This window comes from Zea mays, chromosome 6, assembly GCF_902167145.1.
Source record: "Zea mays cultivar B73 chromosome 6, Zm-B73-REFERENCE-NAM-5.0, whole genome shotgun sequence".
NCBI classification, from domain to species: Eukaryota; Viridiplantae; Streptophyta; class Magnoliopsida; order Poales; family Poaceae; genus Zea; species Zea mays.
The window spans coordinates 140,891,281-140,916,844 of NC_050101.1; the positions used below are offsets into that span (position 1 = coordinate 140,891,281).

Here is a 25,564-nt window from a genome sequence, read left to right on the forward strand (position 1 = left end):
ATGGGCGATTGGGACGATGTTTGGTGCCACAACTAAGGTGGATATGATTACTACAAGGAAAAATACCTTTGGAAGATTTGAGGTTGCAGTTCTCAATGCTAGCATTGTGCCCAATCAAATGGAGGTTGTTATTGGAACTCGTTGGTTTGAGTTGGTTTTTGAGATAGAAGGAGAAATTGGTGAAGCTATGGAACCAATTACTCATAGGGAGAATGGTAATGAGGGGGATCATGGGAATGCCGATAGAAGGGACACCACTATGGAGGAGAATAACTCCAAAGCAAAAGACACAAATGGCAATTCTTGGGCTGCACCTTCCTTTGCTAGCAACAGAAGGGACGTAGGAAAGGGTGTCCAGATGGACGATGGTGCTCTGGATGATTTTGATGAGGATGACCTGCTCGAGGATGAGGTGATGGAACAATCTCCTGCTGTTTCACCAAAATATGCAGTCCTTAGTGCTGTTCTTGATGCAGGCTTAGGTGAGCAGGCCAAACAGCCATCTGGACAGCATGACTGTGAGATGCAGGAGGGCTGTAATTCAAAGCCTGGGTTGGTGGAGCATAGCAAAGTGCCTAGGGACGATTGCAGCAAAATGAAAGAAGCTACTGCGACTTTGGGACACCAATTGAAGTGTGATGGTCAGCAGTCTGACGCCAGCTTTAGCTCTGAAGTTGCTCTTCCAGTGATACCCAAGCCGGTAAAAGTCCTCAATAAAATTTCTGCAGCCTTGCCAAAAAGGAGAAGCAAGAGGCGGGAAGTAGAAGTAGATGAGGACATGCTGGAACGTGCGAAAAGAGTGGTGGCGAAGAAAAATCTTGATGGACCGGAAGGTAACAGTTTTAAGAATTTAGTTCTTTCCTTTACTGATGAGCTTGTTATTAATAATTTAAGATCTCTAGGAATTTCTTTGGGTGCTTCTGAAAATTCAGTTCAGGATTCGGTAGATCATCTTAAGATATTAGAAAAGGAGAGAATTAAAGAGTCGACTGTTAAAATCGGTCAGGATAACCATGTAGAGTTAGGAGAATCAGATGTAGAAGATGATGATATATATACTCTTGGTGACCTTTCAGGTGACCTGTCGGAGGAGATCATGGAATATCTTACTGATTCTAACAGGTTGTTAAGCAATTTTAAGAAAGTGAAATCTAAAAAAGGCAAAAAACATTGTGTTAACTCGAAAGTAAAGACAAAAATCTCTAATAAATGAAAGGAATCTTCTGGAATAGCAGAGGTCTTCGGGACTTGGCTAAACCGAGGTTTTTATTTGATGCATCTAATGACCATAATTTAGACTTTATTGCTCTTCTTGAAACTCACAGAAAGGGCTACTCTTAAGCTGAGTTAAGTACCTTTTGTGGGAGCAGAGAGTTTTCTTGGCAATGGTGCCCTTCTAGAGGTCGATCTGGAGGTATTCTACTAGGTGTCAACTTAGAAACATTTGACATGGTTAAATCATGTAAGGGCGAGTTTTTTTTTCTAAAAATACATTTAAAAAATAGGAGTGATGGCTTTCAATGGGTTTTAATGGTTGTATATGGTGCAGCGCAACCTGAACATAAAGTCCGTTTTCTTACAGAGTTAGTCAATGTCATCAGTACAGAGACAATGCCGATTTTGGTAGGAGGAGATTTTAATATTATAAGAAACCCGGCGGAAAAAAGTAGTGACCGTTTTGATAACAGGTGGCCGAACTTGTTTAATGCCTGCATAGAATCTCTTAATCTTCGGGAACTGGAGCTCTCTGGCCGTAAATTTACCTGGGCTAGCTCTGGGCCGAACCCGACATATGAGAAGCTTGACAGGATTTTGGTGAGCACTGAGTGGGAACGAAAATTCCCTTTATCGGTGGTTGAGGCCCTATCGAGAGATATTTCAGATCACACACCTTTATTGTTTCAAAGTGAAAATGCCTCCTATAGAGAAAATAACCAAATGTTCAGATTTGAGTTCTCCTGGTTGTACATGGAAGGTTTTCATGAATTGGTAGCAAAGGTGTGGAACAAGGAAAATAGGGGAAGCTCTTCCCTAGTTAGATGCCAAAATAAACTTAGAGCTCTGCGGCGTTACCTAAGAGGTTGGTCAAAAAATGTGCTTGGGAATACTAGAAAAAGAAAGCGGTTCTTGCTTACTTCCTTAGAATCTTTGGATAAAAAAAGGGAGGAGGGGATTCTCTCCCCACAAGAGCAGGAACATAAGTATTGTCTTTCTGCCGAATTAACAAAGTTGCTTAGAGAGGAAGAGATATACTGGATTCAACGATCGAAAGCAACTACGTTATTAAAAGGCGACAATAATACTAATTTTTTTCACCTTCTAGCAAGTGGTAGAAATCGTAAGACGAAAATAACACAATTGGAACAGGAGGAAGGGATAATCATTGGCCAAAATAATCTTAAAAAATATATAACAGATTATTACAAAAAGTTATTTGGATCGCCAAATTTAAATCATTTCTCGTTAGATGAAGATACGCGTGATGACATCCCGCAAGTATCGAATATCGAGAATGAGTTGTTGATAGAGAGTTTCTCAGAAGCTGAGATAAAAAAAGTGGTTTTCCAATTGGAACACAATAAGGCGCCAGGTCCAGATGGTTTTCCTGCTGAGTTTTACCAAAACTTTTGGGAGGTTATAAAAAAGGACTTACTGGCACTTTTTGAGGATTTCCACAATGGGATTTTACCACTCCATAGTCTCAACTTTGGAGTAGTTACTCTGGTGCCGAAAAAAGAGGCTATAAAAGTGGAAAATTTTAGACCGATTTGTCTTTTAAATGTAAGTTTTAAGATTTTTACTAAAGTTCTTACAAATAGAATATCAATCGTCGCCAAAAAGATAATCCAACCTACTCAAACAGCCTTCATCCCTGGTAGATATCTCTTGGAAGGAGTGGTTATCCTTCATGAGACCATTCATGAGATGCACAAAAGAAAGAAAAATGGTGTAATCCTTAAGCTAGATTTCGAAAAGGCGTACGATAAAATAAAATGGCCATTTATACAACAAGTGTTACGGATGAAAGGTTTTTCTCAAACCTGGTGTAAGTGGATGCAACAGGTGGTGGAAAAAGGAAGTGTTTCAATAAAAGTTAACGATGATTATGGCCATTATTTTCAGACCAAAAAAGGAGTTCGACAGGGAGACCCTTTGTCACCTATTCTTTTTAATATAGTGGTCGACATGCTTGCCATTCTCATAAATCGAGTCAAGGACTTGGGGCAAGTCGTTGGTGTTATACCACACCTGGTAGATGGAGGACTTTCAATACTCAAATACGCAGATGATACGATTATCTTCATGGAAGATGATTTAGAAAAGGCTAACAACATGAAGCTAGTGCTATGTGCATTTGAGCAACTTTCAGGCCTAAAAATCAACTTCCATAAAAGCGAACTGAAAGTAGCCTAGAGGGGGGGGGGTGAATACGCTACACCTGAAAATTTTCACTAAAAACTTCGAAATAGGTTAAATTAAAGTTGCACAGGTGCAAACCGGTTCAGTCGATTTTAATCACAACTGAACAAGTTTGAACCCGCTCAACTTAAATTTGATAATCTATTGAACAAGTGCGAAGTAGTGAATAATATAGCTAAAGATTTGCCCTACACAAAACTACTTAAATGAATAATATGAACCAACCACCGAATATAAAGCACTTGACAAGAACACACAAGAACGCGCGATATAACCCGAGGTTCGGCAACCACCACAAAGGTGTCCTACTCCTCGTTGAGGAACCCACAAAGGGCCGGGTCTTTTCCAACCCTAATCCTCCACAAGCCGACCACAAAGGTCAGGGCAATCTCTTCTCAAATCTGCTCAAGGAGCGGGTGATACAAACTTCTTGGGGTCGTCCACAAATTTGGAGACTCCCAATCAACCTCTAACCGTCAAGGAACACGAGGTTCCAAGAGTAACAAATCCGCACACGGTTAAGTTTGCAACGAGCTCAAGAACAAGAGAATGGGAGAATCGAGATGAAATCGACAGCGAGTTCGATCGAGTTCACCTCACACCAAGGGTCCTTCAAATGATTGAAGGAGATGCGATTGCGGGTGTGAAAGGTGAAGTGAATGCTCTTGTTTGAAGGTTGGTCAGCCAGGAATTCGTGGGAGAGGTAAGAGTTAATGAGAGAGAGAGTGTGAGGGGGTATATAAAGGACCCCCCAAAAGCTGGCAGCCGTTGGGAGGAAATGGGCAAAAACCGGTTGAACCGGTTTTCAAACCGGTTGAACCGGTTTCTACCAGGGGAATCCCGGTCCACTGGGCTACTCAGCCGGACACTCGACCGGTTTCAAAACCGTCTGAGTAGGGACAAAAATCGGCTCAACCGGTTTCTGGAAAATATCTGCTGCGACTTTTTCTGACAGCTCTGACTGTCAGATAGGTCAGAGCAGAGGTGACAGGTGAACAGTACCAAAACCGGTTGAACCGGTTTCAGGACCGGTTGAACCGGTTTTGGGGGCTGAAACCAAACTTTGAGAATTTTGAAGAGAACAAAAGGGGAGTCTTGATGAGAAGTAAAATTTGTTTTTCTCAAGGGCTTTCATGATCTGGAAAAATGATCTCCAAGGAGTTTTCAAAAGATTTTGAACTTGGCTCGTTTCACAACTTACTTAACCGTCGCGGATCCCTCTTAATTGTACGGCGATTCCTATGACTCAAGAATTATAAATTTAGCACCGCCGTTGTTTCTTAGCACTCGGAGCACGCCATTTGATGTGGAATTTTAAATCCGCTGTGCTTTATACTTTTATGCTCGTAAGATCTGTGCTTCACCTGTCTGTAGAAGTACTGTGTACATACTAGGAGCAAACTTGTTAGAATCTTAGTTTGTTTTGTCATTAATCACCAAAACCCTCAATTAGAGTTGATTGCACTTACAATCTCCCCCTTTTTGGTGATTGATGCCAAAACAAACTAGAATGGAAATAAGAATTAAAAGTTACAAGTACTTGCGATATAAAACCTTTTGTGTATGTGTAGCTCCCCCTAAATATGTGCATGAGTTTTGCGATATTAACATTGACTTGATATGTCAATTTGCAACATATTTAGAGAGAGAACAATCAACACCATACACAAAAATGATGAGGTATGAAACATAATTGAATAGAAAGAGTAAAAGCACAATAAGGCTCATTATTGCATAGCATAAGATATGAGAAAAAAAGTTCTACAGCTATTACAATAATGAGAGCTCGTCTCATCACATCATAAAAGTGTTTATGGCATTCAAGCCATGCATGCATCAAATAGTTATTACAGACCAAGTGTTCATTACAAAAATAAAGGGGTACTGCATAATAAACTTTCTCCCCCTTTTTGGCATAAGAACCAAAAAGAGAGAGAGAATCGCCAGTCCAAGGATCACCAGTGAGGAGGAGGATGATGAGGAGCGAAGAAGTGGTGCGCCAGGTCAGAGGCAAAGTGTTCCTCTCCAGACTGGGCCGGAGGAGGAACACTGCCCGAAGGGTCCTGGGGCGGAGGATAAGAGGACGATTGTCCCGGATCCCCGTGATACGAGGGCGGGACAAACTGCTCCGGATCATCAAAGTAAGTCTCTTCTTCTTCGACGTCATCAGCTGTTGAAAAAGGCACCCCATATGCCTGCTGGTACCACTCGTTGACATCTGGAGGAGGAGGGTGGAGAGGTACATCAGGAGAGCGGGGGGCGAAGGGAGTACCCAAAGCAGAAGCTTGACGACGTAGGTTGTCGTCGGTCTCCCGCTGACGTCGAGCCACCTCATGGACGTCTGCAGCAATATTTCGGCACATGGAGAAGAAAGCCGCAAACCCGTGGGCCAAGCGAGCACCCATCCCACGGCCACGACCTCGACCACGACCACGACCACGTGGTGTGGGAGATCCGCGGCCAGGGGAAGGGCGCGAGGCACCAGCAGCAGCAGCAGCACCAGCACCAGCACCAGCAGACGGACCCGCAGATGTATGACCACGAGAACTGGAGGGGGCTTTCCTAAGGCGCCCAGCTGGATTGTTTGGATCAATCCAGAAAGGGGTGTATGACAGATGTCGGGTACCTTTGTCAAATCTGAACTGAGTCACGACCTCAATCATCTTCATAATGAATGGAGCATGAAGACACCCCTTCAAAGGAAAGCAGGCGGCATGAATAATTTCCTGCCATATCATGTCAAAGACATTAATCCTTTCTGAGCTGTTAGGTTTCATAAAAGAGAGCAAAACCTTGCTCTCCCCAAGAATGTTCATCTGATTTCCCCCTTTTGGAATGAGGGTCATCCTGCAGAGGGAGTTGATATAACGATAAAACTTATGAATGTTGGTCAACTCCCAATACTTTCCAGATTCAGACAGATGAAGATCCTTGGCTTCATCTCTTGTGGGCTGCCGGAAATCATGAATCTTGATCTTGTCTCCAGATATATCATCGTCAGAAAAGCCAAGAATGTGAGCAAATCGACGATAGCTCACCTTGTACCAACTACCTTCAATGAAGAAGTTCAGATAGGGGTAGTTGTAGTGACTCTCCTCGTCAGCAAGCTTTATCTAGAGAGTGGAGTAGAATTGAGCAATTACTTCATCATTCCAATCATATTGGAATGTCATGATGTCCTTCATTTGTTTCCTTTCACAGGCCCTCAGTGCCTGTGACATTTCTGGGTCCCCAATGGCTTCGCAACCTTCCCAGTTAATATATCGTTGATGCAGGATAGGTTGATGCTTCTTGGGGAGAATGACGGAGTTATAGAAATCCACGTGGTGAAGAGTCCAAAAGCGATTTCCATCGATCCTGGCATCGCGAATACGCAATACAGGATTTTGGAAACGAAGATCCTGGAGAAGAGCAGAGCCTCCACTAGCAGTGAAGTCAGTGACTGGCTCATTGCCAGCACGCCGAGCCTCTGCCCGGTGGAGGACCAAGCCGCGAATCACAGGAGCGTGGGCCGGGGGAAGATCAACTTCATCGTCCTTCCCGCCATCATCATCACTTGCAGGCTCCCACGCCTGCGGATTCGTCGCAGGTCGAGACCGACCGGAAGGATTCCGGGAAGTCCGACCGCGAGCACTTTGAGACCCGGAGGCCTCAGCACCCGGCATGACATTGCCGCTTCCGCGCCCTCGCTTGGATCGAGAGCGAGGTGGGGTATCTCCGTGGATTTCCTGGTCATCCGAGGAGTCGGATTCGACCACCGACGGGTTCCTTCGACGCACCATTCTAAGAAATAAGAAATAAGAAATAGAACCTATGATGAGCAAGGATCAAACACGTTTGAGAAGAAACGCATAAGATATTGAGCATGCACTTCAACCGTTCATATGAGCGGTTCAACTACAACGAACAATATCAAATCGCTAATCTCAAACAATGTTTGTGACAAAATGAAGATAATCTAAGTGTTGCAATCACTTAAACTAAAATGTACCCAACGAATGATACATATGATAATCAAGAACGCGTAGGATCGAGTACAAGGAAATAACATAGAGCAACACCTCGATCCGAAGATTGGGTCAAGATCTCCCAACAAGATGGAGGAAGATGGTGGAAACACGCCGGGAAGAACGGATCTCCAACCACTCTTCCAAAAGAGTGAGGGCTCGAGAGAGTTTGGAGTGGAGTGAGAAGGAGTGAGAGAGGAATGAGAGCAGCGGCGGCTGGAAAATGAGTCTGAGTAGGGAAGAGGAGAGAGGGAGAGACATAAAAAGGGGAGGAGTCGGCCGCCAGAAAACCGAAAACCGGTTCAACCGGTTCCAAAACCGGTTCAACCGGTTTCGGGTCAAACGGCGCAGTAAAAGCGCGCAGAAAACAGTGTTGACTGCGCGAAAATCCTGGCAGTCTGACAGCACAGACTGCAAAACTGACAGCGCAGACTGCGCAGCTGTCAGCGCAGACTGCGCGCAGACTGACGGCGCGACGGCCAAAACCGGTTCAACCGGTTTTTATACCGGTTCAACCGGTTTCCACCAGGGAGAAACCGGTTGAGTGGTCTACTCAGCCGGTTTACTCAACCAGATTTCAAATATTGCCCGAAAGGGTTGTAATAGCACTTAGCAAATATGACATGAGATATTTTAAAGGTAAAAATGATATTTCTTATTTCATATTGCTCAAACAATCAATTTTCAACCATCAAATTTGATCAAAATTTTAGTTATTAAGTCACGTTTCGAGAATCCAAGATATTTAGCTCACTCCTAAGAAAACAAAACCTAGTCTCATCAAGGGGTTTTGTGAAGATATCGGCTAGTTGATTTTCGGTGCTCACATGAAATAGTTCGATATCTCCTTTGGCTTCATGGTCTCTCAAGAAATGGTGTCTGATGTCAATATGTTTAGTTCTAGAGTGTTGCACCGGATTGTTTGCAAGTTTTATGGCACTCTCATTGTCACACAGAAGTGGAATTTTGTTAAACTCACAACCAAAATCTCTAAGGGTTTGCTTCATCCATAACAACTGTGCACAACATGCCCCAGCTGCTATGTATTCAGCTTCTGCAGTGGAAAGTGCAACACAATTTTGTTTCTTGGAACTCCATGACACTAAGGACCGCCCAAGGAATTGGTAAGTCCCAGTAGTGCTTTTTCGATCTACTTTGCAACCGGCATAATCTGAGTCAGAGTAGCCAAGCAAATCGAAAAGGGAGCCTTTAGGATACCATAATCCTAGGTTTTGGGTGTGAACTAAGTATCTTAGAATTCTCTTAACGGCTACAAGATGACAATCTTTAGGATTTGCTTGAAAACGTGCACACATGCAAACACTCAACATTATATCAGGCCTAGATGCACATAAGTAAAGCAGTGATCCTATCATTGATCTATATAATTTTTGATCTACAGGTTTACCTTCTTCATTTAGATCGAGATGTCCATTTGATGACATTGGAGTCTTGGCGTGCTTTGCTTTTTCCATGCCAAACTTCTTGAGCATATCTTGAGTATATTTAGTTTGGCATAGAAAGGTACCTTCCTTGAGTTGTTTGACTTGAAATCCCAGGAAGTATTTAAGCTCGCCCATCATAGACATCTCAAACCTGTTCGTCATTACTTTGCTAAACTCCTCACAAAATTTTTCATTAGTACTACCAAATATAATGTCATCAACATATATTTGGCACACAAATAATTCATTATCAACTTTTCGAGTAAATAAAGTAGAGTCAGCTTTTCCTATTGTAAACCCATTTTTAATTAAAAAATCTTTAAGACAGTCATACCAAGCTCTAGGGGCTTGTTTAAGCCCGTAGAGTGCCTTGTGAAGAAGATAAACATGATTTGGCTTCTTTGGGTCTTCAAAGCCCGGTGGTTGCTCCACATATACTCTTTCTTGTAGTGGTCCATTTAGAAAAGCGCTCTTGACATCCATTTGATATAGCTTGAAATCATGGTTAGTAGCATAGGCAATTAATATTCTAATTGATTCTAACCTTGCTACCGGCGCATATGTTTCACCAAAATCAAGTCCCTCCACTTGAGTATAGCCTTGGGCAACCAACCGTGCCTTGTTTCTTGTAACCACGCCATTTTCATCTTTCTTGTTCCTAAAGACCCATTTAGTCCCAATCACATTTTGTTTGGGTCTTTGGACTAAGGACCAGACTTCATTCCTAGTGAAGTTGTTCAACTCCTCTTGCATGGCAATTATCCAATCCGGATCACCCAATGCTTCTTCAACCTTAAGTGGCTCAAGAGAGGAAACAAACGAGTAAAATTCACAAAAATTAGCTAAACGAGATCGAGTTGTTACCCCTCTCCTGATGCTACCCAGGATGTTGTCCACTGGATGATCCCTTTGAATTGTTTGATGGACTCTTGGATGAGGCACTGATGGATGTCTTTGTATTTGCTCCTCCTCATCAATTGTTTGATCAAGAGGCACTTCACCATCAATACTTCCTTGTTCATCTTCCGTTACTGTTGGCATCCTTTGATGATTTTCTTGGAGGCTTGGATGACTTGAGGTTGATGGGTTTGCTTGGGTGGAGACTTTGTCACTCACCACCCGTGCACCCACATCAACTACCTCATTGGTCATCCATAAGGTTCCTTCTTCATCATCCCTTTCTTGAGGTCTCACCTCACCTATTGCAAGTTTCTTTATGGCCTCACAAGGTAGTTCTTCATTTCCTGCAGTGTCATTAGAACCATGCCCTTGCAAGCCATTAGACTCTTCAAATGTCACATCTATCGCTATTTCAACAAGACCGGTGGTATTGTTGAAAACACGATATCCATGCGCATTTGATGCATAACCAAGCAAGAAGCCCTCGTCCACTCTAGGAGCAAACTTTGAGCTCTTGACTTTCTTGTTAAGAATAAAACATTTACAACCAAATACTCTAAAATAATCAACTTTAGGTTTGTTACCAGTGAGAAGCTCATAAGCAGCCTTTTTGTAGATCTTATGAAGATAGAGACGGTTGATTGCATGACAGGCGGTGTTGACCGCCTCTGCCCAGAAGTTGTCAGGTGTCTTGTATTCATCCAACATGGTTCTTGCAGCTTCAATTAAAGTTCGGTTCTTTCTTTCCACAACACCATTTTGTTGTGGAGTGTAAGGCACCGAGAACTCATGTTTGATTCCCTCTTCTCCTAAGAATTCTTCGACACCTGTGTTCTTGAATTCCGTCCCATTATCGCTTCTCACTTTCTTGATTTTGAGCTCAAATTCATTTTGAGCTCTCCTTATGAATTTCTTCAAAATTTCTTGAGTTTCACCTTTGTCACTTAAAAAGAAAACCCAGGTGAATCGAGAAAAATCATCAACAATAACTAAACCATACTTACTTCCACCAATGCTAATGTAGGCCACAGGTCCGAAGAGGTCCATGTGAAGAAGCTCCAATGGCCTCTTTGTTGTGACCACATTCTTTGATTGATGTGGGACTCCATGTTGCTTTCCTGCTTGGCATGCGCCACAAACCCTATCTTTCTCAAATACAACATTTGTTAGTCCAATGATGTGATTATCCTTTTGAAGTTTGGCCAAGTTCCTCATACCAACATGGGCTAGCCGGCGATGCCATAGCCAACCCTTGTCGGATTTTGCCACTAAACAAGTCTCAGGCGTCACTTTACTTGTTGTGAAATCAACAAGATAAAGCTTGCCCTTCAAGCGACCGGTAAAGGCAACTGAGGAGTCCCCCCTTCTAAGGATCTTCACATCCACATCCGAAAATAGGCAATTATAACCCATTCCACAAAGTTGTGAAACGGACAACAAATTATAGCTTAAAGAATCTACTAATAAAACATTTGAAAGTGATTGTTGGTCAGAGATAGGAATTTTACCAATACCAATCACCTTACTCTTGCCACTATCTCCAAACACAATTTCTTGTGCTTCTTGAGTTAGTTGCAATGTATGAAACATGTCTTTCTCCCCGGTCATGTGATTTGTACATCCACTGTCAAGCACCCAACTTGACCCACCAGAGGAGTAGACCTTGTCTCCCTTTGCCATGAGGCAAGTTGGAGTGTAGGAGTCATCTTGAAGGTTGGTGAAGAGTTGCGCGCTTGATGTAGATTGGATGGCCACATTTGCCACCACTTCCTCTTCCTCGGAGCTAGAACTCTCTTCATCGGAGTTCCATTCTTCACCAATATGAGCTTGACCATACTTCTTCTTCTTGAAGTATCCCTTGGTCTTGCCTCCCTTTTTAAACTTGTCCTTCTTGTATTCCTTCTTGGCTTCTTGTTCCTTCTTGTTAGGACAATCCGCTATGAAATGACCGGTTTGGCCACATTCATAGCATGCCCTCTTCTTTCCCTTCCGTTGAAACTTGTCATTCTTCCTTACAAATTTCTTGAATGTTTTGATGAACATAACTGTGTCTTCATCACTTGAGCTATCTTCATCACTTGAGGTCTCAACCACTTTCTTTGCTTTGTGGTCTTTGTTCTTCTTGAGGTTGTCTTGTTCATTTGTGATCAAGGCATGAGAGTCTCTTGTCTTGATGGGGGCTTCTTCGGACTCGTGTTGTTGAATTTTTGCAAATAATTGATGAGGAGTCATATCCTCATAGTCATCACGATCCCTTATCATCCTTGCAAGACTTTTATCCTTCTCTTTATAAGCTCTCATGAACAATCTTGTGACCTTGGAGTCACTCCAATCTTCACTCCCAAGAACTCTTATTTTGTTGACCAATACCATCAGCCGATCAAAGAGTGATTGGAGCGACTCACCCTTTGTCCAATCATATCTTGCAAGCTCACTTTCCAAAGCTTCAACTCTATGTCTTTTAGCTTTGGGATCTCCTTCATGTGACATTTTAAGAATATTCCAAATGTCACGGGCATCTTCTCTTCCTTGAACTTTCCGGTATTCTTCCGGACAAAGACTTCCTTTAATTATGCTCACTGCTTGAGCATTTCGATGAACCTCTTGCATCATTTCCGGAGTCATCTCTTCTCCTTGGGCGGGCTTATACATACCTACATTAACAATCTCCCAAAGACTAGGATGCACACCGATTAAATGCGACTTCATCTTGTCGGCCCACTCATCATAGTTCAACTCACTAAGAGTTGGTAACTTTCCGAGTGGGGCGGAAGAGAAGTTGGGAATATAATTTCTAGAGTAATCGAATTGAACTTTGCTAAAGTCATTACCTTTGCTTTTGGTAGATGATCCTTCGGTGTTGAGACTTACCTTGCTCAATACCTTAGACACCAAAAGATCCACTAGATCGTCATTATAATCAAATGTTCCCTTACCTTTATCTTCTTCGGCCTTTCTTCTTGATTCTTCTTCTTCGGCCTTTTTCTTAGCCTCTTCCTCTTTCATTTTGAGGAACATTCTCTCGGCAATCTTCATGGCGAGGTCGAGGACCTTGGGGTCCACTTCCTCTCCGGAAGATGTGATGGGGATTTCCTCGAGGAGAGGATCCACATGGTCCCGTTGTGTAGACATGATCGTTTCCTCACGCGGTTAAGCGTAAAACGAGGCACGAAGCTTTGATACCAATTGAAAGTAGCCTAGAGGGGGGGGGTGAATAGGCTACACCTGAAAATTTTCACTAAAAACTTCGAAATAGGTTAAATTAAAGTTGCACAGGTGCAAACCGGTTCAGTCGATTTTAATCACAACTGAACAAGTTTGAACCCGCTCAACTTAAATTTGATAATCTATTGAACAAGTGCGAAGTAGTGAATAATATAGCTAAAGATTTGCCCTACACAAAACTACTTAAATGAATAATATGAACCAACCACCGAATATAAAGCACTTGACAAGAACACACAAGAACGCGCGATATAACCCGAGGTTCGGCAACCACCACAAAGGTGTCCTACTCCTCGTTGAGGAACCCACAAAGGGCTGGGTCTTTTCCAACCCTAATCCTCCACAAGCCGACCACAAAGGTCAGGGCAATCTCTTCTCAAATCTGCTCAAGGAGCGGGTGATACAAACTTCTTGGGGTCGTCCACAAATTTGGAGACTCCCAAGCAACCTCTAACCGTCAAGGAACACGAGGTTCCAAGAGTAACAAATCCGCACACGGTTAAGTTTGCAACGAGCTCAAGAACAAGAGAATGGGAGAATCGAGATGAAATCGACAGCGAGTTCGATCGAGTTCACCTCACACCAAGGGTCCTTCAAATGATTGAAGGAGATGCGATTGCGGGTGTGAAAGGTGAAGTGAATGCTCTTGTTTGAAGGTTGGTCGGCCAGGAATTCGTGGGAGAGGTAAGAGTTAATGAGAGAGAGTGTGTGAGGGGGTATATAAAGGACCCCCCAAAAGCTGGCAGCCGTTGGGAGGAAATGGGCAAAAACCGGTTGAACCGGTTTTCAAACCGGTTGAACCGGTTTCTACCAGGGGAATCCCGGTCCAGTGGGCTACTCAGCCGGACACTCGACCGGTTTCAAAACCGGCTGAGTAGGGACAAAAATCGGCTCAACCGGTTTCTGGAAAATATCTGCTGCGACTTTTTCTGACAGCTCTGACTGTCAGATAGGTCAGAGCAGAGGTGACAGGTGAACAGTACCAAAACCGGTTGAACCGGTTTCAGGACCGGTTGAACCGGTTTTGGGGGCTGAAACCAAACTTTGAGAATTTTGAAGAGAACAAAAGGGGAGTCTTGATGAGAAGTAAAATTTGTTTTTCTCAAGGGCTTTCATGATCTGGAAAAATGATCTCCAAGGAGTTTTCAAAAGATTTTGAACTTGGCTCGTTTCACAACTTACTTAACCGTCGCGGATCCCTCTTAATTGTACGGCGATTCCTATGACTCAAGAATTATAAATTTAGCACCGCCGTTGTTTCTTAGCACTCGGAGCACGCCATTTGATGTGGAATTTTAAATCCGCTGTGCTTTATACTTTTATGCTCGTAAGATCTGTGCTTCACCTGTCTGTAGAAGTACTGTGTACATACTAGGAGCAAACTTGTTAGAATCTTAGTTTGTTTTGTCATTAATCACCAAAACCCTCAATTAGGGTTGATTGCACTTACACGAACTTTTCTGCTATGGTGCTGCCAAAGGGTTAGAATTAGAATACTCTGACATTTTTGGGTGTGGCGTGGGGAGCTTTCCATTCAAATATCTAGGTATTCCGATGCACCACAGAAAATTGAGTAATACAGAATGGAGGGTAGTCGAAGAAAGGTTTCAGAAAAAACTAAGTGGATGGAAAGGTAAACTTCTCTCAGTCGGCGGTCGCCTGGTGCTTATTAACTCGATACTTAGTAGCTTAGCTATGTTCATGTTCTCTTTTTTCGAAGTTCCACGGGAAGTCCTAAAACGTTTGGACCAGTTTAGGTCTCGTTTCTTCTGGGAAGGTGGGGGACTCAAAAAGAAATATAGGCTAACTAAATGGAGTGTTTTGTGCACACCCAAGGATTTAGGGGGTCTTGGCATCCTAGATCTGAGGTTACAAAATAGATGTCTTCTAAGTAAATGGCTTTTTAGACTCATTAACGAACAAGGCATCTGGCAAAGTCTCCTTCGAAATAAGTACCTAAAAAATAAAACAATAACCCAAGTAGAACACAGGCCCGATGATTCTCACTTTTGGTCCGGACTTATGGCGGTAAAACAGGACTTTATGAGAATGGGTCATTTTGTGTTAGGGGATGGTACACAGATTCAGTTCTGGGAAGATAAATGGTTGGGGTCTGTCCCTTTGAAAGACCAATTTCTAGATCTGTACAACATTGTGAGAAAGAAAAAGGCAACAGTAGCTAATGTTCTTCAACATAATCAACTTAATGTGGCTTTTCGTCGGTCACTTAATGTAAATAATCTAGCTGCTTTGAATAAGGTAGTAGCTAGAGTATTTACTATTAGTCTAGCTGATCGAAGAGACACGTTTGTTTGGGATCTTCTCCAGCAAGGTCAGTTTACGGTCAGCTCTATGTATAGGGCTTTAGTCGCCCCGAACATTGTTTCGAGAAACCACCCCATCTGGGATTTAAAGCTACCTTTGTAGATTAAAATTTTTATGTGGTACTTAGTTAAAGGCATAGTTCTAACAAAGGATAATTTAGCAAAAAAACAGTGGAAAGGAAGTGTTAAATGTTGTGGATGTAACTTAGATGAATCCGTTCAACACCTTTTCTTTGACTGTCATATGGCTAGATGTGTTTGGAGAGGTGTACAAATTTCATTTAACATTACTCCACCTTCGTGCATCCAACATATGTTTGGCACTTGGCTAAAAGGTTTAAATTCTAGACTTAAGAGCCTGATTTGGGTTGGAGCATGTGCCCTCTGTTGGGCTATATGGTTAAGTCGTAATGATGTGGTTTTTGATAATGCACAAGTTTCCACTCCCTTGCAGGTCACTTAGAGGGACACATTGGACAAGGTTCTGGACACTGTTGCAGAAGGAGGAGGACAGACCTCAAGTAAAATGGGCGTCGTGTGCTTGAAACAACAATGATGGAGATCTTTTCAAATAATGGATGGTCTTTTTTTCATAGATTGAGAGCATAGTTTGAGAGCTTAAATTTATGAAACCTTTGTAGAATGTAAGATTTCGTTCCAATGTGGAACCCCATGTTTGTGAGTTTGACAGCCGAATGTATCAACCGATACCGAAGCTGGAATATTAATAATATTCTCTTTTCTAAAAAAAATTTGGGTAGGGCTTTAGCTGAGCCAGAGCGATGCAAGCAGTAGCACAATGCCATGGCCCATGGGCCCTGGCGAGCCCATGTAAGTATGAACTATACACTCCAGCGCCAAGACACCTTGGGGCTGTTTGGTTCAGCTTTTTTCTGACCAGCTTTTCTGAAAATCTAGCTGTGGAGAGAATCTGGCTGTGGGAAGAATCTGAGTATCATTACAATTATATGTGGAGGAAGATCAAATTGTTCATAGGGCTCAGGATCTAGAAAGTGACGGATTCCTACTATTACAACGACTCAACCGATTATGTGTTTATGTTGATTTTAAATGGTTTTTGCCCTAACGAATTTTATAGAAGTTGGCTGAAAAGCTGAGCGTTTGGCAGTCCGCAGCAGCTTTTGGTGGCCAGAAGCTGGCAAAAGCCGAAACAAACAGGCACCTTGTTAGACTTTCAGATAAGTTGAGACACGTGATTCTAACAACACCACTCATCTCCTCTAGATTCCTGCTTCCCTACTTGATCACATACATGATGGTAATGGTAACAAAAATCCACGAAAAACCGCTTCAATTTTACATTGGTGGCCCTCCGAAAAGGCCGCAAAATGTTCAGAGTTGAGACTCCAGGGTACGCCAGCGCAGCACTAAGCTGCAGCTCTCTTCCTGGTCGCTGCCCTTAGCTGCAAAAGCAAGAGAAAAAAAATTACAAAACATCTCCAGGCTACAATATCACAAGAGCAAAAAGATTTCAGCGCAGCGTCCACTGACCGACGAGGGGTTGAGATCGGAGCTCCGCAGCACGCGCAGACGCCTGGCGGTGGCGGCGAACATCCTGAAAAAAAGGAAAAAAAAACGCAAGAAAGCTTGGTCCGTCAGCAGACAGAGCAAGCGCGCGAAAACGAGAAGCGATCTGGTGAGGTGCTGCAGAGGGGGCGAACTCACTGCCACGGCACGTCCCCGACCAGCATCTGGTCTCCCTCGTCGTCCTCGTACACCAGCGTGTACTCGCCGCCACCGTTCAGGATCCCCGCGACCGCCTGCCGCTCGCCGCCTGGTCCCGACGTTTGAGCTGGCGGCAAAGGCAGACAGAGGTCGATCGTCAGACGTCAGTTCATACAAAACTCGCGTGGTTGCGTGGTGATGCGCGCGCGCGCACGCACGCACCGGAGAGGAGGCCGCGGAAGAGGTGGTCGACGGCGGCGGTTAGCGTGTCGTAGCCGGCGTGGCCGCCCAGGTCGAGCTTCCGGCCGATGGGCACGCCGTCCATGTTGACCTTGACGAACAGGCCCTTGTTGCCGCCCTCGACGGCCTTGCCGCCGGCGCCGACGCTCGCGGACTCGTTTCCTCTGTGGCTTGGTGGCGGATCGCGGGACGGCTTGGAGGACGCCGAGGCGAGGTTCCGCCGGAACGCGCGCACTGGCGGCCATCCCACGACCGGAGCAGCTGCCGCCGGCCTGAGGAGTTGAATTTGAGGTAGTTCATAGTTCAGATGATGAGGCGCCGTTACGACAGTAACTCTGTTCTGGGTTTCGTTTCAGAAAAAGAAAGGAGGAGCAACCAAAGGCACAGGCGGCGAGAAAGAATGAAAGGTTCATCGGTTACCTGGCCTTGAAGCCATTGCTTCCCTTTGCTCGCCCAGCAGCAGCAGCAGCAGCAGAGCCGCCGTCTGCTTTGTCCTCGAAACCTGAAACCACCAGGCGAACACAGAACACAACGATGGGTTAATTGAAGCCAAGCCATGGAACTAGCTCGTATGTGATGAGGCACATGAAGGACGCGGCGGCACCTGCTGCAGCTTGGGTTGGCGATCCGGAGAAGTAGCCCGGGAGGCTAAGGCTGAGCTCAAGGCCGCTCCCCTCCTCGTCGTCGCCGAAGCGGCCATTCCAAGCCATCTCCGATTCCGATTCTCACACTGCCGAATGTTCTCTGCCTCCCCCTCTCTCACACACAGCCTCGCCCTCTTGCTGTCTCCTACGCAGTGTACTCCTATCTATCTATATACCCTGTGCACGCAGTCGCAGCACTGCTACCACTCTGAAACGGGGCGCAGTGCGGTGAGCCACTCAGAGAGACACAGGCTGGCCGGCGGCCGCTGTCATAATTGAAGTTATAAGACTATCTCGAACACCCGTTTCACTTTCTATCTCAACTTCTATTTCAAACCCTAATTTATAAACAGTGCAAGACATTCTTATACACGTCTTCATCTACAGTTAAAGCTTCTCAAATTTAATTAGAATTTTAAAAACTTTTTATAATATTTATATTTTTTTGAAAATTATTATAGAAGCAAATGCAAAACTCTATCTTTCGGTACTAATTATTTTTTTTTAAACGAAGAACCTCCATTTCTATTATTTGCATAACAGAAATACAACCGTACGTTTCGGTCGCAAAAGCAATCAAGCACCGACATACAAGGAAAGTAAACATAATCGACCTGATTCAGGTCATCGACAGCTACCAAACATTATCTACCAACATGACATCAAGTAGTAGGACATCACCCAAAGAAAGTAGTCAAATTATTGCAACAAAATGCGACACAGCGCACAGCCAGAAATCAACATAACAAAGACCGTCCAGCCAATGGAGGCTCCTGTCACCAAACGACCAATCAGCAGTCATCGACCGACGATCACTCCATTTCCAGTGTCTGGTCACCAGCTTCATTGCTCCCTTGCAGCTCTCTTCCTGCATTCCTAGCATTCGCAGCCTTCAGAAGAAGTTTTGCCCCCATCATGTAGTACATTCTGCAACTCCTTTTTTGCTCAGGCCCCATTTCAAGGAGACACAGTCTCCTGATTCTTGAAACTCAAAAGCCTGGAATTTCTCCATAATTTTATCCCAATTACTTCTGTTTTCGTCATTCAACCATCTTCTAAAGTCAACTGGCCATCCCTCTCCCTAACAGTCTGAACGAGAAGATATTTACCATTACACACATCATACAGGTCTGGTTCAGACATAGCCAGGGGAATTTCGTCGATCCAAGGGTCCTCCCAAAATTTGGTTTTATTACCCGATCGAATAATAACCTGTCTCCCAATGGTATAGTACGTTCTGATGTTCAACAGGTCACGCCAAACATGAGAATCAAAATACTTGGGGCCAACATTCAAAATACTGTCTCCATGAATATACTTTATGTTCATAATCTCTTGCCAGGTTCCTTTTTCATATTCAAGTTTCCACCACCATTTGCACATTAGACAAATATTCATTACTGTCAAATCTTTAATTGTAAGCCCACCTTTTTTCGTGTTAGCACAAACTCTATCCCACTTAATAAGGTGGTATTTTTTCCTGTCTCCCTCATCTTGCCAAAGAATTTTTTTCTCTTAATGTCCAATTTTTTGACAGTGGTGTTCAGTGGCGGAGGAGCTATTTTGGCTTAGTGTGGCATCGGTTATACCTTACTTTTAAAAGCTCTCATATCTTTTACTATAACAACAAAACAAGACGTGGTGTGGTGGATGTGTTGTCTTTATTCTAGCAGCAGGTCTTGAGTTTGATTCATAATTCTTACAGATTTTATTTTTTGAGCTATACCGTATTTTTTTTCTTTGTCTTTGGTGCTAGGAAGAAGATACATCCACTAAAATTAAGGATTTTAGAGAAATTACGTGGGATGCGCTAGTTGGCCGGACGGGTGACATGAAGCGGCTGCTGCAACTGCAACGAGAAAGCGGAGAGAGAGCACAGAGCACGCAGCAGAGCTCCACTCGAGCACCTGCAGCAGCCGCAGCCGGTCGGCGGTCGCTACGCCCGAGGAGCAGGCGGGGCAGGAGCGCAGAGACCGGTGGAAAGGTCAAGGGAGGGGAAAGCTGCGCGGCTGCGCCGATCTCGCGCGAGATGGGATGGGACAAGGTTTGGAGAGAGAGAGAGGAGCGACAGCGATAAAAAGGCGAGAGATTCGCGGGCGCAGCATTTGCTTGTGCTGTTTGCTGCTGTACAGTCAAGTCTCAATCCACACACTCTCTCTCTCCTGTTTTTTTCCCCGTTCACTGCAGCAAAGTACAGGATTGGGATCCTCTGAATTTGTGGATGGGAATGCAGTGCCGGAACGGGGAGGGACAGTCAGACAGAGGCCGGTAACCGGAAAGCTCCAGCCCCCATCATGCTCGAGCAGTCAAATCTCCCCAAGTGCACCAGTACCTTGCCGTTTTGCACTTACAACCAAAGTATAGCTGTTTCCTCCGTCCAAAGCTATAACAATCCCTTCACTATCATAAAAAAAATATTTCTTCTAATACTATCAGTTTTAATTTTTAGTACCTTAAATGCTATGCCGTCCATTACCAGTTAAAAAGCTATTGGTTGGTGCTAAAGAAGACTAAAATACTCTAGTATCTTGTATATGAACCCCCTCCGTACCCTTTCATAAACTTATTTTTGAGAACTTTAGAATATAAATATAACTGTGTAACAGTTTTTATAAAATGTTGTTGTCATATTACTGTTACGTTTTATATTGATGTTATGGAGTTTTCAAAGCTAAGCTGCTGAAAGGGCATGGAAGGGGTTCATTGACACAAGGGGTATATTAGTCTTCTCCAACGCCAACTAGTAGCTCTTTGACCGGTTATGAATGGTAATCTATTACTACTCTATAAGGCTCTATTGTAGACGTCCACATCCCCGTGTGGTGCACGGTTCTGCCCTCTCTCCCCTCCGCGATCTTCCCCAGTCCCCAAGCGCGCAGATCCCGTATCCGCGCCGCGATTGTCCCTCCTCCCCGACGCCGCGATGCCCGCGCCCCCTCCCCCTCCCCCCAGCGTGATGCCCGCAGCTCCCGGTGCCATGGTGCCCTCGCCTCCGCCCCCGTCCACAACCGCGCCCCACCTGCCCTCGCCCACGCTCTCCAGCGATCTCTTCTGCCGCGTCTTCACCACCCTCGCTCGTGATCTCCGCCGTCGTCCGCACTTGGTTCAGGTCAGATCTGCGTTTGGCGGCCCGTCCTCATCCGCGCGGCCCCGCCCACGATCTCCACCGCCGTCCGCATTTGGGTCAGGTCAGATCTGCGTTTGGTGGCCCGTCCCCGTCCTCATCCTCTTTCGCGCGCCCACGCCCACGCCCTCACGTTCTCCGCGCTAGTCACCCGCTTCAACCCCAGGGTCGCGAGAAGGAGGATGCCCCGGGAGCTGCAACTGCTCCACGCCCGCCCGTCCTCATCTGCGCACGCGACGTTAACCGGCGGGTCCCCTTTGCAACAGCCTTCTCGCGTTGGAAGCAGGACCTCTACGGCGGGCCCAAGGCCTCGCAGGCTTGCCTGACGCATGTGTTGTCGCTTCAACCCAGAGGCCGCCGCCGCCGGAGATGAGGGAGGAGGCGCTGGAGCGGCTGTGCGAGGTGGTGTGGGACAGCCCTGGGAGGCGAGAAACACCTCTACACGTCCGTAGCCAGAGATGATGGAGGAGGCGCTGGAGCTCCTGCGCGTGGTGGTGCGGGACACGTCGAGCTCCTTCGCAATGGAGGTTTAATGTTTTCTGCAGGTTCGTGACTGTCCTTACTAATGGGCAATACATGTTAAATGTGACCACTACATCAGTATATAGCAAGGCTCTTCGAGAAGCTACATGCTTCCTTATTGATAGGAATGTCTGTTATGTACAGTTTCGTCAGAGGTTTGATGATATTGATAGGAATGACTGATATGCAGACAGGAACACTGTATTTTCGATGTAAGATAGCATTACTCTTTAAACATTTTCGATGTAAGCTAGCATTACACTGTATTTTCTGTTTCATGGTTGTTTATTCTTTTGATCAGGAAGGAGAGAGAGGGAGAATCAGTTAGAAGAAAGAAGAGTACGAAAGCTGAGTAATTTACCTCAACTTTACTGTCCATATTATTAAGATCTTTTGATAATCGTCCCACTTACTCCTAGGATGCACAGACTTAATGGATCCTGGACTGACATATTTATCACGGGTTTTGGGTTGTCTTCCTTCCCAGTTATGTTTTACCAGTGGAGACACAGAGATTGGAGGACAGAAGAGCCCCTATTGTTGTTCCGTTGTCCCTCCCTCCTTTGCCCAAACCCTAAGACTGATTTTTTATTCGTACCTACTGGTTTGGATGCAGCATATGCAGGATGAGGATGTCGGGCGGCCGTATAGGAAGTTCCTCTGAGCAGCGTCACAATCTGCAGGAGGATTCCATTCGGGTTTGCACCAGTTTTGTTTGTCTGAATCTGATGGAGCATTTTGGAATGTTGAACTGTTGTGTCAGATCCAAATGAATAAGGTGTAATGACTCGTATTTTCAATTACTAAAATTCAACATGTTTGAATTGATTTGGTTACTTTTTATGATAAAATAGCAGCATTGTCATGCACTACTGTTTATGACTTTATGCATGCGCTGTGGACTCTAGGATATTCATGGAGGGGGAAGTCAATTATTCAGTTTACTCTTGGATTGGGGTGTGCGGGTTGCTTTGTGAGGTTACAGTATGGTGGTATTCTACAGATGTGGGTTGCACGATTTTGCAGGAGAGAGGTTGTTGAAAAGATATAGTTAGGATTCGGTTTGGTGGTTTGGGTTTGGTAGATTTTTTGGGCGAATTTTCTTCAACTATTAGCAAAATATGATCATTCTTTTTTTTACTTGTCCTTGATGTACCAAGGCTATCGATCTTGGTGTACACAGGATTGTGTTGCTTCCGGTTCTCCTCCCAGTTGCTGCAATTGGTGGTGCCCTAGCTACCTCCCTACCAACAAATCTGCCCAATCGGCTCAAAACTTTTCGTCATATTTTTTAGAAGTGTTTAATCATTTATCTAATGGTTTGTCTTAGTTTATGCTCAAACATCAACATTAGTATTCTAGCCTTTCGAGATGGCACTTTCACCAAACCGCATTTGGAAGCATTTTGTTCAATTCAATCCACAACTTGATCTCCATATAATTACTAGGTTAACAATCACATCTCTACAGTAGACCTTTGTAACAGTTAATAGCTCACCATGTTAGTCGACTGCCATTAGAAGCTAATAATTATTACCTTGTCATGGGATACCACATACTTGCTGAGGAAAGCCAATTTATTTAGTGCACTGAACCTCCCAGGCAACCATGAGGACGAACCTGTCTTCTGGTTTGGTCAGTGTTCTGTAATAACCAATAGATCCACCTGAAAGGAATGATTCGTCACTGAATTCATGCATCAGAATTTTGTTATGGATGTCTCTATCCAGCCACTTCAACTAATTGGTATTAGTTTAGATGTATTCATGGATCATAATGTTCAAAGCATTACTATAAAGGTATCCACACAATACCATTGGTATTAGTTCTGGACGTCAAAAACATATCAAGCTGCGACAGATCTGCTATATATCCATCTGAAGTCTCTTCTTGGTCACAAAACATATGTCATCCTTTTCAGGGTGGCGAAAAATATCTTACTTCTTCAATGTCTCGTTCGAAATCAAGGATCGCTCAATTAAGTTTGATGAAACAGGTGCTCACTTAACATAATGTCACTGTGAGTTGTTAATGGAATCTTCATGGTGCTCACATCTGTCATCCTTTTTGGGGTGGAGAAAAATATCTTGCTTCTTCAATGTCTCGTTCAAAATTAAGGATCGCTCCATTGAGTTTGGTGAAAACCACGATGTCAACCATGCTGAATTTCTTGTTCAAGCGTCAATGATGTATGCTTTTTCTATGCAATTGTGAGTCATTTTTCTGTCACTTTCACCTGCTCTTTTACTTCTATTCATGTTTTTTATCAGGCATTATTAACTCCATTTTTAACTTTTTGTATTCAAAGAGGTGGGTGATTCTCAGACGGTTGTGGCTACTGCGATCAACGAGAGAAAAAAAAATCAAAAACATAGCAGAAATGGTGCTATAATTCCATGAACTGCAGAAATGGTGCATAATTCCTAGAAGAATATTTGACATGCAGCAATAGCCAGTGTCATCTTCTTCAAGGAGTTTTCAGTTCTTCTCTAGGTAAACTTTCTAGCAGTGACATTAACTATCAAATTTATGATGTTCATAATTTATTTTACCCATCTCTTTCTACTTTATAGAATGGCTGGTTTCCAAAAAAACTTCATGGCTCTTCTCAGGTTATAGTACACATTTAACCTGTAGAATTCCTTTATTATTTTCATTCTACACCCAAAGAAACATGCAGTGACTTTTGATGTCTGCCTATGCCTGTCGTGCTATGGAGTTAATGTGTTTAAAAAATGTCTGCAAAAGCATGTGATGCAACAAATCGGTTCATGAGTTCATTGTATTATTTATTAAAAAAACTATTGGCTTCATGTAACATTTCACAGATTCCAGAGGTGGGAAAGCTTGTAAGAATAAGAAAAGGAATAAAAGAAGGAAAGATCAAGCTAAGAATCCCACAAAAGCATACTCCGAACCTGTAAATAAGGTGAGAGTTCAGCTTAAACTATTTTTTTGCTTTCTAAGGGTAACTTTATAGAGAATGCTGTGTTTCTTATATATTTTTTCTGGTGAGTTCACGAGGGAGCTTCCTATGTGTAGTGGTTCCGTGCAAAACTGATAGTGGTAACATTTCTAGGCATCCTTGCCAAAGCCCAAATTTGCAAGATGATTTTGATCACCCCTTGGACAATGCTGACCTTGATGATGGAGCTGATCCTGCAGTTCTATATTTGCAAATTATGTCATGGCTATGCCATTGACGTTTCGGAATCGCAAATATTGTTTGCTAACATGTTAACTGAACTTGCAGAACCACATATACTTTTGTTCTTATATCATTGTCGTACTGCTCGTGAGATGTATATACTTTACTAGACAGGTGGGTAACACCAGGAGTGTTACAGGTACTCTGTGAAGTCGGCATATTAGCTGTTGTATAGAAGAAAACACAATCCTAAGCTTAATCTGGTCGCCTGAGCGAGTATGGGACTGGCTTGCTGATGCATGTGTGCTTATAACATGAACTGATTATCTTGTGCGATATATGAGGTCTCTGGATGCCTGGAATAAACAGACTTGGTTTCCATGCTACAAGTATGCGACAAGCAACTTCTTGGGCACGAGATACATCATATGACTTGTGGCAACTCCTACACCCTGTCAAACAACGAAAAGATGATTTAGAGGGCCAAAATGGGTGCCTCCTGACTCAGGATGGACGCAAGTATAAATACTGATGCTGCTTATTATGCCGACAGTAATGGTAGGGCGTCGTTATTTTTTGAAGGGAGTGATGTTGCAAGTGTCAATTCTTATGCTGCTTGTATATACTTTATTCAATCGATGTGATGATTTCAGAGATACCAGAATTGTATGTAATTGTAGACCTTAATTGTGGACACTGAGCTGCCCAGCCATTATACTTAGCCCTGGATCTTTTTTGCGTTTGATTTTTTTAATTATCCTGTCTCCATGTAGAGTTGCTGTGAGCATTGAGGTCAGACGGGCGTGTCCCACGCGCATGCCGCGCTCGGACGCCCGCGAATCACGCGCTATCACGGGAACGCGTCCTCCTCCTTTGGCA

At 43.9% G+C, this 25,564-nt stretch overlaps 1 protein-coding gene across 1 annotated transcript; it reads right to left on the reverse strand.

The window, feature by feature from the left end:
• Window positions 1-16,547: 16,547 nt before the first annotated feature.
• Window positions 16,548-18,065, reverse strand: LOC100284398 (IAA16 - auxin-responsive Aux/IAA family member). The gene is made up of 6 exons (NM_001365325.1): window positions 17,852-18,065; window positions 17,668-17,749; window positions 17,230-17,519; window positions 17,008-17,134; window positions 16,834-16,897; window positions 16,548-16,745 (listed from the first exon to the last, which is right to left on the reverse strand). Exons 1-6 carry the CDS (start codon window positions 17,955-17,957, stop codon window positions 16,710-16,712), a joined length of 705 nt encoding a protein of 234 aa, NP_001352254.1. The 5' UTR covers window positions 17,958-18,065; the 3' UTR covers window positions 16,548-16,709.
• Window positions 18,066-25,564: the final 7,499 nt, after the last annotated feature.

What these genes read in the sequence shown, in the direction of transcription:
- LOC100284398 (NM_001365325.1), bottom strand. Translation starts at nt 17,957, where the DNA reads ATGGCTTGGAATGGCCGCTTCGGCGACGACGAGGAGGGGAGCGGCCTT. An exon ending in AGCAATGGCTTCAAGGCCAG is followed by an intron (nt 17,520 to 17,667) that starts GTAACCGATGAA and finishes TCAACTCCTCAG; the next exon opens with GCCGGCGGCAGCTGCTCCGG. An exon ending in CCGATCTCAACCCCTCGTCG is followed by an intron (nt 16,746 to 16,833) that starts GTCAGTGGACGC and finishes TTGCTTTTGCAG; the next exon opens with CTAAGGGCAGCGACCAGGAA.